The sequence below is a fragment of the Cyprinodon variegatus genome, unplaced genomic scaffold, assembly GCF_000732505.1.
Source record: "Cyprinodon variegatus isolate N-32 unplaced genomic scaffold, C_variegatus-1.0 Scaffold11, whole genome shotgun sequence".
Classification (NCBI taxonomy): domain Eukaryota; kingdom Metazoa; phylum Chordata; class Actinopteri; order Cyprinodontiformes; family Cyprinodontidae; genus Cyprinodon; species Cyprinodon variegatus.
The window spans coordinates 2,284,263-2,296,092 of record NW_015150464.1 but is presented as its reverse complement, the minus strand read 5'-3'; the positions used below and the strand labels follow the sequence as shown (position 1 = coordinate 2,296,092).

Below are 11,830 nucleotides of genomic sequence, written 5' to 3'. Positions count from 1 at the left end.
CTCGTCTTTAGAAGTTTTTAAGTCTGTAAAAGAAGTTTTTGAGGAAGAAGAAGAAGTAGTATTTATTTTATTTTTTTTAGACTTTAGAAACTCAGAAGCTGATCAAATATCGGGTTAAATATCGGTGGTGCCGATGTCCGATATTCAGTTTTAAGGCCGATACAGGCCGATACCGATAGGGGGCCGATTATATCGTGCATCCCTAGTAAAAATTGTTTTAACGCACAAAGGACAGCTACTAGAGGAGCCCACAGCCATGACCTGTGGGCAGAAGGCACAATACCTGCTATCAAAACAAAAGCCAGTAAATTATATTAGGCAATAGTGAAGCTTTTTTTATTTTAGTTAAGTTATCTGCAGCTTACTGCTTTGTTATCAGACCGAGGCCCTCGTCTCTTAAAGTGCTTCACAGAAACAAAGAGGAACTTTCACCACTGATCAACATTCCTTTCAATGAAAGCCTAAAATTCCCTTTCAGGAGGTTCTGAAATGACTAGTGTGTGTTAATACACCAAACAACCCGACACATACAGTTATGTGATTCTTCCTTTGGTATCCTTAAACTTGAACTCCAAAAATATTGGCAGGGTAAAAAAAAAAAAATCAGCGACTGATTAGCTGAAAGCCTAGAAGAGGAAATGCAGAAACATAGCAGTTAATAAAACATAATAGAGAATGGAGAAAACTAAAATATAAACCATTCAGCATCTATGATAACGCTGCAAGACCTGGAGACATTAAATTCAACTATTCTGGACTTTTAGACAACAAAATATATTGAAGAGTTTAATAAAGTGAAATTTGAAGGATATTTCCCCTTTAAAAAAAATCTTCAAGCAAGAGTCAGCAAAGATTTTCTACAGTGATGGAAAAGACTTGCTGTCGGTTATTACAAACCAGTCAATAAGTTGCTTTTCCACATAATTACTGTTAAATATTACAACTTTGCTTTTATAAATAAGACAATAATTCAGAAAATAGGCTTTTAAAAAAAATCCTTGGGATTCCTTTGATGATTCTGAAATATTCATAAATTATTTTTAAAAAAACAGGGCAAATAATGTTTTAAAAACATATAGCTTAGTTGCAGATTGTAAAATAAAAATGAAAAAAATAGTTTTAGGTATTAATGAGCCGTCAGATGATAATTAAAATGAAAACTGAACCTGGAATTATGTCGCCGCATATAACGAATAAATAGTTAATAATTTGGTAACCAAATAATTGAATTATATTTTCTAATTAAAACTTATTATTAAGGTAAACCTACTTTATCAGATGATATGAAAAATACAAACTTAAAATATTAATATCATAGAATTATTCTATCTACATTTTCTCCAAACTGTTTTTTCTTTTTATTTACTCGGACGTCAGTCACTTGGCATTTCTTGAATTGATTTGACAGCTCTGAACCGAGCGGCATCTTGATTGACATTAATACTTAAAGATTTCCCAAAGTCAGAGAGTGAAGCTCCACCAATCATTTTTTTTTCTACCTAATTAAAGGATTTTGACATATAAATGACTTTTCTTAAAGAAAACTTACCCACTCCGTTTGCATATATAAAATATCCTTTATTGACATCATGAAAGCATAACCCTCTCTTCAAATGATGGTAACTTTATTTTTAGTTTCCAGTACAGCAGATTCAGTCCGATCCTTTACATGAACAGCCTCCAGCAGCAGACACAAAATTCCTCTCACACACATTTTAGTACAGCTGAACAGAAAAAAGATGCTACTCTACAACACAAAACATTGATCACTGTAATAAATATAAGGGAAAAAAAATAGACAAGCATGTAAATGTTTCATAAATAATACCACGAAGACAAGCTAAAGGTGACAGATTGAGACGTTTTGCAGCTGCTCACCTTTTTAGGTTTTACTGATTGTATTAAACTCCAGTGTTTGCAGTGTTTTGCTTGCATTGATTTATTTATTTATATTTTGGTGCAAGTCTTTTGTTTTCCTGTTCATTTTAATAAAAAAATGGTCCATTGATATTTTGGCTGCACTTTCTACAACAGTTGTTCATATTTTCTGAAACATTTCTATCTAAAAAAAGAAAAAAAAAGGTTTAATAGTCATATATCCATATATCAACAAACATGCATCATGGTTTAAAAACTTCCAGTGTATTTTACAGAACGTATTTCTACACTTTTATTGCAGATGTTTACGTGGTATTGTGTGTTCTCTGCTCAGTAGCGGTGCTCCCCCCGGGTTATGTGAGACGAAAACTCGTATCGGTCTTGACTCCGGTGGCCGCAGAGGTTGCACTCGAATGGATCTCTGAAGCCGTGGCAGCCCATGTGAATGGTGTACATGACGTGGTCCAGGAAGAGAACGCGGCAGTGTTCGCAGCGGTACGCCCTCACCTGATCCCCATCCGACGTCACCACCTTGAAGCCCTCGGAGGCCATCTCAATGCCGGCCCTGATGGCGTCGAACTGCCTCTGCTGCTCCTCCTTCACGAGCGGCAGCACGCCGTTCCTCACCCCCGAAGTGATGTGGTTGGTCAGGTAGATGAGGCCGGTGGCCGCGCCTGTCCGGTCTTCGTTGTTGCTCTCGGTGTCGGTGGAGTCCTGGCCGCTGTGGCTGGGCGAGCCGTCCTTGTCGCTGGTGGCTGACTTGGACAGCAGCAGCAGGTTCTCGGCGGCGCTGTCTTTGGCCGACAAGCCTGTGCCAACGTGACCCTCGGTGGCAGACTTGTGAAGGGGGTACATGGAGCTGAGGCCGACATCGGAGGAAGCCGGGGAGGTCTGGACCAGAGGTCGGAGAGACTCGGCCCCTAAGTAGCTTATGGCGCTGTTGATTGCCTGGTCGATGACGTGGGGTTGAATGAGCTCTCCTGATCCTCCATCATACGACAGATCAGACAGACGTTTGTCTCCTGAGTGGCCAAAAAGAAACAAAGAAAAACTTCACCAACAACCTTCAACATTCACTGACATCCTGCCATCTTCTTAGGAGGCCTACTGCTCTCCGGGTTGCTCTTTACATTTGATCACTGCTGCACTTTATGGAATGGAAATGTTCATTTACTGTCTGGAAGCTGTATAAAATGAAATTTCATTTTGTATACACTCTGTATATACAAAATGACAATAAAAGTTGTCTAAGTTAGTCAGAAACCAACTCCCACAAATTAAAACCCCAAAGCTGAATTTATTTTAGTGTCAGACCAATCCATATCTTTTGTTTTTTATATTATAATTAAAGCCTGCCATCTCTCATTAGTACAACCATCTTTCTTTTTCTTTTTTTTTTAGTGTTGCTGCTCTCCTTGAAGACGAACCATTCAGCCCATTCTCAAGTCTTCTTCTGCTTCTGTTTTTTTCCTGCATTAATCTCCATCCACCTAACCTTCATTTCTGACCGGCTTCTGTATCTTTGCCAAGAAAATTCATCCCCACAGCATGATGCTGCCACCACCCCATTACAGGCTGGGTTAGTTTTCATCATTCATGTTGGTTAAAAAAATAACGAAGATCATCTTCAAACATGAATCCTCATATTCTTAACTGGACATAAATATGCATTGATCTAAGCCGTTTTATTGGAAGGTGAACTCCGCCCAGTTCTTCTGCATTTTGCAGCTTCTACAAGTTTTTCTTCTAGGATCTTGACCTGTACGTATCTCCAACTATATTCCTAGCATCTACAAAATCAAGCTTCCCTCAGCATGGCTACGCCATCACCGTGTTAGCAGTGGGATGGCATGTTCGGGGTGAGCTTTCTAGGTATTAGCATCAAAAAAGTACGTTCAGGCCGGAAACTTTGCAGTAATTTTGGTCTCACTTGTCCAAAAATTCTTTTTTCTCTAACCTTTAACCCAAAATATGCTACTTTTTTTTTTTTTTTTTTTATTTTTTGGTATTTTTTCTTTTTCTTTTTGTTTTTTGTTTTTTTGGTCTTGCACCTGCATGTCACATTTCCTCCTTTTTATTTTGCTAGGATTATTAAGCCTATCTAACAGTTGATTATCTATCTTAAGATATTCTAACAGACTAAGTCGGCATGCATGCACTGTGCAGAGCCCAGTTGGCATAACGAACACAAAGGACATTGCTGCTGCTGCACCAATTTGCTAACAAAAATAAAAGCATTTTATTCACACAAAAGAAGCAGATTGCAGCCCTTACCCACAAACTTCTGGGGCATAGTGCTCTTACGCTTAGCTACATTATTAGCTAGTCTGTCTAGCACCAAGGCTCTGTCAGATCCCGTCTGGCTTAAGTCTTCCCTCTGCTCATTCTGGCTGCTTTCTTCCTTTACTACTGGAAAGCAAGACAGAAAAGTAGATTTTAGCATCAGAGTAATTTTGAACTGGTTCTTTTTTTCTTCAGATGATGAGGTGGAACCTGATGATACATGCCAGATGGTATTTTTCTAGATATCTACTGTATGTAGGGCAGAGAGCGGACTGTTCTGACATGTGAAGCTCTTGGTCTATAAACTGAGTATTTGCTCATGCGTTCTAAAGTCAAATACCTACAGAATGCAGACATGCCTCTAATATTATGTGGATTACAAAGGGCACTCAGACGGATCAGTATTGTTGGGGTATGATATTTCAGAAGAAAAGGAAAGGAAGGTTTTTGAGCTACAAACCCGTATAGAGGGTGTTTTGCAGTCCCATGCACTGGAGGTAGTTGTGGCACCTCTCCTTGTGCTCCTCCAGGGAGCTGCGCTGCTTGTAGCTCCGGCCACAGTAAGCACACTTGTGTGGTTTTCCGACTAAAAAGCAGAAAGGAGAAAAAAAGATCTAGATAAAGACATATAAATAGGATGTACTTTTTATGATAAACATATTTCTATAACTGACTTCTTTATAGGAAAGTTTTCTCCTTTAAAGAAGGTTTTTTTCAATTTATGTTTCTTATTTACTAATAAAAAAATCAGATTGCTTTGAGTTGGTTTTAAGAATAAATATGGGATTAACAACTGAAACAAACTAAATACTTAAAAAAAGCAAATATAGAATATGTTTGTATTAAATAAAAATATTGACATAATATTAAGTAATGCAAGATAATAAATAAATATAGCAATTAAAATGATGAGTTTGGAAAATGTTGTAATTATTGTAATTTACAATTTAAATTCAACTCCAAACAAAGGGTCAGAATTGCTTAAATAGTAGTAAAATGATTCAGAAAAATATTTCAACTTTATCTAAAAAATATATATATATATATATATATATATATATATATATATATATAGGTTAATAAAAAGTATATAAATAGGTAAAAACAAGATTTCTGCAGCTGAAACAAAAATAAACTAATATGGATAGTTAAATAAAAGTAATCAACTTAGTCACTGTCTAAAAAATTATAAAAGAGGTTAAATAATCTGAAATTTGATATGATAAAATCAAAGCTATAACTCTATCTTAGTTCTCATTCTTTTGCATGTTTTACTGGACATTTAATTTAGATTGATGTTTTCTATCTGTGCCTCAGAATAAGGATTCGCTACAGATCAGAGCTGATATTTTAAACCTGGCAGCTTCTGTTTTTCCTAATGCAGTGAAACATGCACGGCTCTTTCCTGTCAGGTAATCCTTTTGCTCTTCCGCTAAACAGTTTGGAGCAAGTAGGCTGTTTACACCAAATTTCATTAGCACATACTTCTGCAAAGCATTTGCAAAAAAGAGAAAAAAAAAGGCACCATAACTCCATGCTGTCAACTTCCCCTTAAAAAGAACTGAGTCCACAGCAGAAGTTGTTTAGCCCTTAGTTTTCCTAGAAGTTTTTTATGTTTTTGTGGGTGGACGTTGCATGCCTACCTGAGTGGGTGCGCAGATGGCCAGTGAGGGCATCCCTCCTGCGACAGGCGTAGCTGCACAGGTGACACTTGAAGGGTTTCTCCCCTGAGTGAAGCTTGATGTGACGCAGTAGGTTACCCTTCTGGGTGAAAGAGGCGCCACACTGGCTGCACTGAAACGGGCGTTCGCCTGAAGGCAACAGAAGAAAGAAGACAAACACTCCTGAATGCAAAGAGGTAAAACACATACAGTAGAAGAAATGGGAAATATAAAGGGGGCATTACAGCTGCAACAAATATATATTTGTTTATGTAACCGATTACTTTTATCTTTCCCTCTTAATTCTTCTCAACTGTTTTGTTCAAGCACAAAGTTCTGTGGATGCAGAGCTGGCGGCTGCAGGATTGCAGGGTCACTGATCTACAAGCGCTCTGAGCGCCAGAACAAGCTGGATGATGGAGCGTCTCCGGGGCAGACAGCGATCCAGCAGCCGGTGGGAGGGTTTCACAGCGCAGCGACACTCCATCTCTCCGTGCTCCCCCTGCCTCATCGACTCCTGGCGCTCTGATCGAACAAGAGCCTCTCAGACTCAGCCTGCCAGCTCCGTAATGCACCATTGCTTAGGTCAATTTGATCTGAAAATCTCATTTTTGCCTCTTCTTCGTCTCTAAAATAAGAGCACCACATCACCATGCAAATTCAGCCTCATTTGAATAAAGCTGGGGAAACAGTTTGTGTTGAGAGCCAGTCTTCCTGATCAGCGCCTCTGGAATAAACCAATATCCAGCCTTTCCGCGTGTTGTGGCATTCTCTGAAAACGTTATAATATGGCCTTCTTTTTTTTTTTTTTTCTTTCAAAAGCCCGCCTTAAAATAAGAGTCGCCAGTGAAGCAGCAAAAATATAAAGGGAAAATCATTAAAAATGCATTTCAGGAGCAAAAGACGTAGTGCAGAATATTTTCTTTTTAAATAGGAGCCATTTCATTATATCTCTTTGGGTACTTTCTTTTGCATTTACATTAGTCAAGTGTTCCTTTCTTCCATTTTGAGTTTCATTAGTTTCAGAAGCTTGACAGTTAAATGGTTTTTTCGCAAATGTTCCCCACCACTGGTTTGGCTCCATTACAATAGCATATCAATTCTGAATTTTTGAAAAACTTTTAATAGTCAGATAATTGTCGCTTTGGGGTAGATTCCATTTATCTGCAGCAGATATCCTGTTTCTGAACTCAGGTTGTGTTTTTTGCACAGTAACTAGTGGATAATTAGGGTTTGTCAGGTCGTTATTAGGAGATCTTTAAGTGAAAACTGATGAATGTTAAATGTGATGCTGAAAATCGGTCATGCATGACAGGAGAGATTGTTTATTTGCACCGATTAAGCTTTTCCTGGCTGATACTGGTACCTGGTTGGTTTTGAGTGAGCCTCATTTTCTTTTCTAGATTTTATCATATATAAACAAAAAACTATTCTACATTTTGTAAAAAGTAGAATTTGTAATATTTGACCTGCAGATAAATGAGTTGTGTTTTCTTTCTGATTTATTGGTGCATCGCTATTTTCTTCTCCATGATTAAAACATCTAGACAAAGACCAGAAATTATGTTCTGCAGGTTCTTTGATCATTTTTTGTTTGTTTTTTTAAGCTAGAAAAAATCATTAAACTTTATACAAAATGTGATGCATAAAAGTGCATGACATTTTGATGCACTTTTATGATTTAAAAGTGCATGAAAATGTGCTGATTGTTGCTTTTGCAGACTGGAGATGTTGGGAGTTCTTAGATTTCATGCATTTTATTCAGAAGGTAGAAGAAAATGATGTTTTTTCGTAGCTGACCTGCTGACTGACTGAAATGAATCAGTGTCTGATCTGCAGCCGGCTGATTTATCTGTGTCTAATGTTGTGCTCATCAATGCATAGGAGTTTTTAGGAGAATTGAGGGCATTCTGCTACATTTTATAATTACTCATATTAAAAAAATGCAGTGCAAAACCGCACTGAGACTTTTGCCGATGCCTCTATCAGATCTTAAAAAGAACAGGAAGCGCAACACCACACAGTCCCCTCCCTTTCATAGTCACAGTAAACATGGGTGCAAAGGAAGAGCAAGAAATATTGCAGGCGGCTTACCGGTGTGGCTTCGCTTGTGCACCATCAACACATTGGGGCCAATGCAAACTATCCCACAGATATCACACTTGAGCTTCCCGTTGGGCAGCCGGATACCGCCAGCCGAGGAGAAGGCCTTGGCTTCGGGACTCGGCTGTGAGCCGTTCACCTTGGCCCCGGAGGGATCGACCACGCGCAAGTCTTCCGCGCACTCCTCCTCCTCCACGCCATTCATGTCAGAGGCCAGCCCACTCTCCTCATCACTGCGAGCCTCAACTTTAATGTTACAGGCTGGAAAAGAGGGCAGGGGGGGGGCCACGGTTTAGAATACCTTCATAGTTCTGTTATCATGTAAAACTCTAGAAGATGGGAACTTTGAGTCATGATCATCCTGGTATATTTAAATGAATCCTTTCATTCTCCTCACAGCCTGAAACTTTGTGATTCATTCAGTTCATAAGTTCATTTAAAACCTGCAGGATTCTGGTCATCGGGGCCAATTTCCTAAAAGTTACTCTGATTCTGATTTCAGTGGTTATTTTCTTTCTCACTGATAAGGTTTCATTTCTGCTCTCATATTTATTATCTGCATTTACAAGAAAGGGTTTTCTGTCAGGATCTGGGATAACCTTTGTTATGTTGAGAAGCTAATTACTAATTATTGCTGTAAAGATATTATTTTATGACCGGAGCGCTTCATTGCTTTATTATACATTAACTTCCCCAAAGTATTCGTATCTCACAAACTTTTCCACATTTTGTCGCATTATTTCTGCAAATACTAGACTTTAATTGGGAATTTATGCAACAAACCAACACTAAGTAATGCATAGTAGCAAAGTGGAATAATAAAGGAGGCTTTCAAAATTGTTTTTTAAATGAAAATCTGAAAAGTGTGGCATGCATTTGTTTACATTCCCTATTAATTAATACTGGAAAGAACGGCTCGTTGCAGTGATTTCAGCTGCAGGGTTTTGTATCTACTGCTTTGTAAAATGTTCAAATCAGGCAAAGAAACTGTTTGATTTAATATTTTTTTTTCTTGCAAACTCTAATAATCTTTTTTTTCAGTATTGTTCTTCGTCCATATTCCTTTGAACTCTGAGTAAAGCATAGCGTTCCTTAAATATGATGCTGCCACTGCCGTGTTTTAGAGTGATACAGAATGTTAATTTTCAACAGAAAAGTTTCCCACACTCTAAAAAAGTGATTTTGATTGATGGTAAATACAATCCATGATAAAAACACCTTTATATATTTATAATTTATTATAACAGGAAAATCCAATTTTTTTTGTTGCATTTTGTAGCAAATGCAACATTAAATAAAAAAAATTTACTCAAAGATTTTGGCCAATGGGAGAGCATGCACCAGGAAGTAACAGCTCTGCTGAGCCCTTCAGAATAAGATAACACTGCAATGTCCAAAATCAGTTCCTAAAATCTAAATGCATTGAAACAATCAGGATTTAGTTTCCTTATTTATTTGATTTTTTTTTTTTTTGCAGCCTTGGATGGAGGTACAGTCTTTATACTGATGTTACAACATAAAGATCAAGGTTTAGAAGCCACCCTGAGGCCTTTCCGTACTGAATCGTTTACATTTTTGTACACTTGACTTATTTTTTCTTGTTTTATTTTTTCAAATATTAAAATTGACTGAATAGAACTGAGAGTAAATATCGGCTGGTTTTTACAGTGTATAACCATCATGAGCCTTTTGGCTGCTTCTCTGGTCAAAGAATGTTGGGACGGTTTAGGTTGTTATCCATATATTAGTAGGTTTCTCACTATATCAGACTATTGTTTTAGATCCTAACCCTGCTGTAAACCTCTCTGCTCTCCTGGTTTTCATTCTATTTTATTCCTAATGTTCTGCAACATTCCTCTAAATCCTTCAAACATCTTTATTTATCCTGAGACTATATTAAACACAGGGTATTTCTGAAGGCAGTTCGTTTTGAGACATTAGAGTAAGGAAGGCAGAATTCATATGCCTGACACACTTTCCATTTCTTTATTCATTAAAATCATTTTCTACTTCTGCTTTAAAACAAAGTACAACTTTTCTTTTGGGTTTATCGCATAAGATTCTAATGAAAGACAAAATGTGGAAATATTTGAGATGTGTAAATACATTTGGAGGACACTTTAATCTAACATGTCTTGACTTGCTGTTGCTTCATTATTTTATGTTTATCCCTTAATTTTCTTATTCATTCGTCTTTTTAATTTCTCCTGCTGGAAATGACTCATTTTAAAACAACTCTGCACTGCAAAATACCTACAGGATCGTTCTCTACAGGCTGCGACATTTTCTATGTGCTGCTTGAAGAAATTCCCTCCTATTTTAGGCTTTTTGGTGTGAGCCAAAATCAGCCGAGGGTCAACCTACCCATCTACAGGCTGTTTCTCTTTGCTTTCTGCAGGGGGAGGCGAGTTTATCAGGACTCACAGGTGGAAGGCCTGCCTGCTTATTCAGGACGTCAGAAATGAGTTGCTGCAACGAGCTGATCATCTCACACCATCACACTTTGGTGAAGCAAATGACAGCATGATAAACAGGAAACAGGAAGCAGTGTCAAACTACAGGGACTGTAACTATCAGAGCAACACTTCTTACTATCTTACTTATAGGCGCAAACCTTAGCCTAGTTAAAAAAAAACAAAAAACAAAAAAAACTCTAAGCCTATGCATAAATGCCAACCACAAATATATAAGGGCTTTTTATTTGATTCGTGGTTTTCCACAGTAATCAGAAAAGAGAAGCTTCATGTGCAATAAACCGCCTTCTCCTGCTTTTCCTACCAGAGGACATTTAGAAATGTGTGAGAGGATCATGCAAGTCCCACAGCTACCAAACTGTGGTTTGCACATCTCAGCAGCAGCCTGATTTCCCCATGCTTTCGCCTCTGTTTGTACAACCGAAGAGGAAGAAGTGGAAATCATGAAATATAGGAATCTATGGAAAAAAGGGGAAGCTTCAGAAAGCGGGCTTGTCTAACTGAAATACCAAGAATTATGGAGAAGTGACAGAAAGGGAAGCACGGGAAAGGGATTGTAAAACAACATGTAACTGAAACAGTGTTTTTTTTTTTTTTTTTTTATAACGAGTCACAGAGGGAACATAAAGGTCTGCTAACAGGAGGTGAGGTGAAACACAAGGATTAGCCAGGCGTGGATCACGTTATGAACTTATCTTCCTTATCTGTTCTGCACATCAAACTTCTCTCTGACGGTTTCTTTTTGTGCAGAGCGAATGACATGAGAGACACTAGCTGGCACGCAAACAGGAGGAAAGACCTCTCTAGAAAAGCCAGAAGCTGCTGCTCTAGGTGCCGAACCAAGAACTGTCGACGTATAAGCTCTTTGTAGACCTGTAGTCTTTGAATTTGTAAATTCTGACACAAATCTGTTAAATTAAGAAGCCATTTGTTATAGATTTCTGCTTTTTTTTGCTTTCTTTACCCTTAAATGAATCAAATAATCAAAAAACTATTATAATAATTTTTTTTGGCTGATATAATTACGATTATATTGGCCTAAAGATTAATTAGGAAAAGAAAAAAATGCAGTTTTTGAAAGGAGGATTTCATAACGTAGAGCAGGGCTGAGGGCTACTTCATGGCTACTGAATCATAGGAAGGGCTACCAATACTGACCTATGAACAACAGGGGTCAACGTTCACCTAAACTTCATCCAAATTAAACACATTTTTATTGTTTACTTTTAATTTCTAATTTTCCTTTAAACATAAAAAAATGCTAAAATGCCCTATAAGATTACTATGATGAAACTCTATAAATGATTAGAAAGAAGAGTCACAGAATAAAATAAAATTTCAAACTTAGCCCACTGCTGAGTTGCTGTTTTCAGAACACTGCAAAAAATAGAAATCTCAATAAGTTATTTTTTCTTAAAATAAGTGTGTTTT

At 37.7% G+C, this 11,830-nt stretch overlaps 1 protein-coding gene across 6 annotated transcripts in view; it reads right to left on the bottom strand.

Annotated features, from left to right (window-relative positions):
- Positions 1-1,566: 1,566 nt before the first annotated feature.
- ikzf1 (IKAROS family zinc finger 1) overlaps positions 1,567-11,830 on the bottom strand; it is a 21,150-nt gene continuing 10,886 nt past the window's right edge. Inside the window, exons 4-8 of one of the 6 annotated variants that reach the window (XM_015379937.1) lie at positions 7,917-8,186; positions 5,805-5,972; positions 4,622-4,747; positions 4,153-4,287; positions 1,567-2,900 (exon numbers count right to left, since the gene is read on the bottom strand). In XM_015379937.1, the coding sequence (XP_015235423.1) occupies positions 2,209-2,900; positions 4,153-4,287; positions 4,622-4,747; positions 5,805-5,972; positions 7,917-8,186 (1,391 nt within the window). In that variant the 3' untranslated portion in view covers positions 1,567-2,208. The remainder of the gene's footprint in view (positions 2,901-4,152; positions 4,288-4,621; positions 4,748-5,804; positions 5,973-7,916; positions 8,187-11,830) is intronic. The other 5 variants (XM_015379917.1, XM_015379953.1, XM_015379945.1 and 2 more) reach the window with 5 other exon arrangements.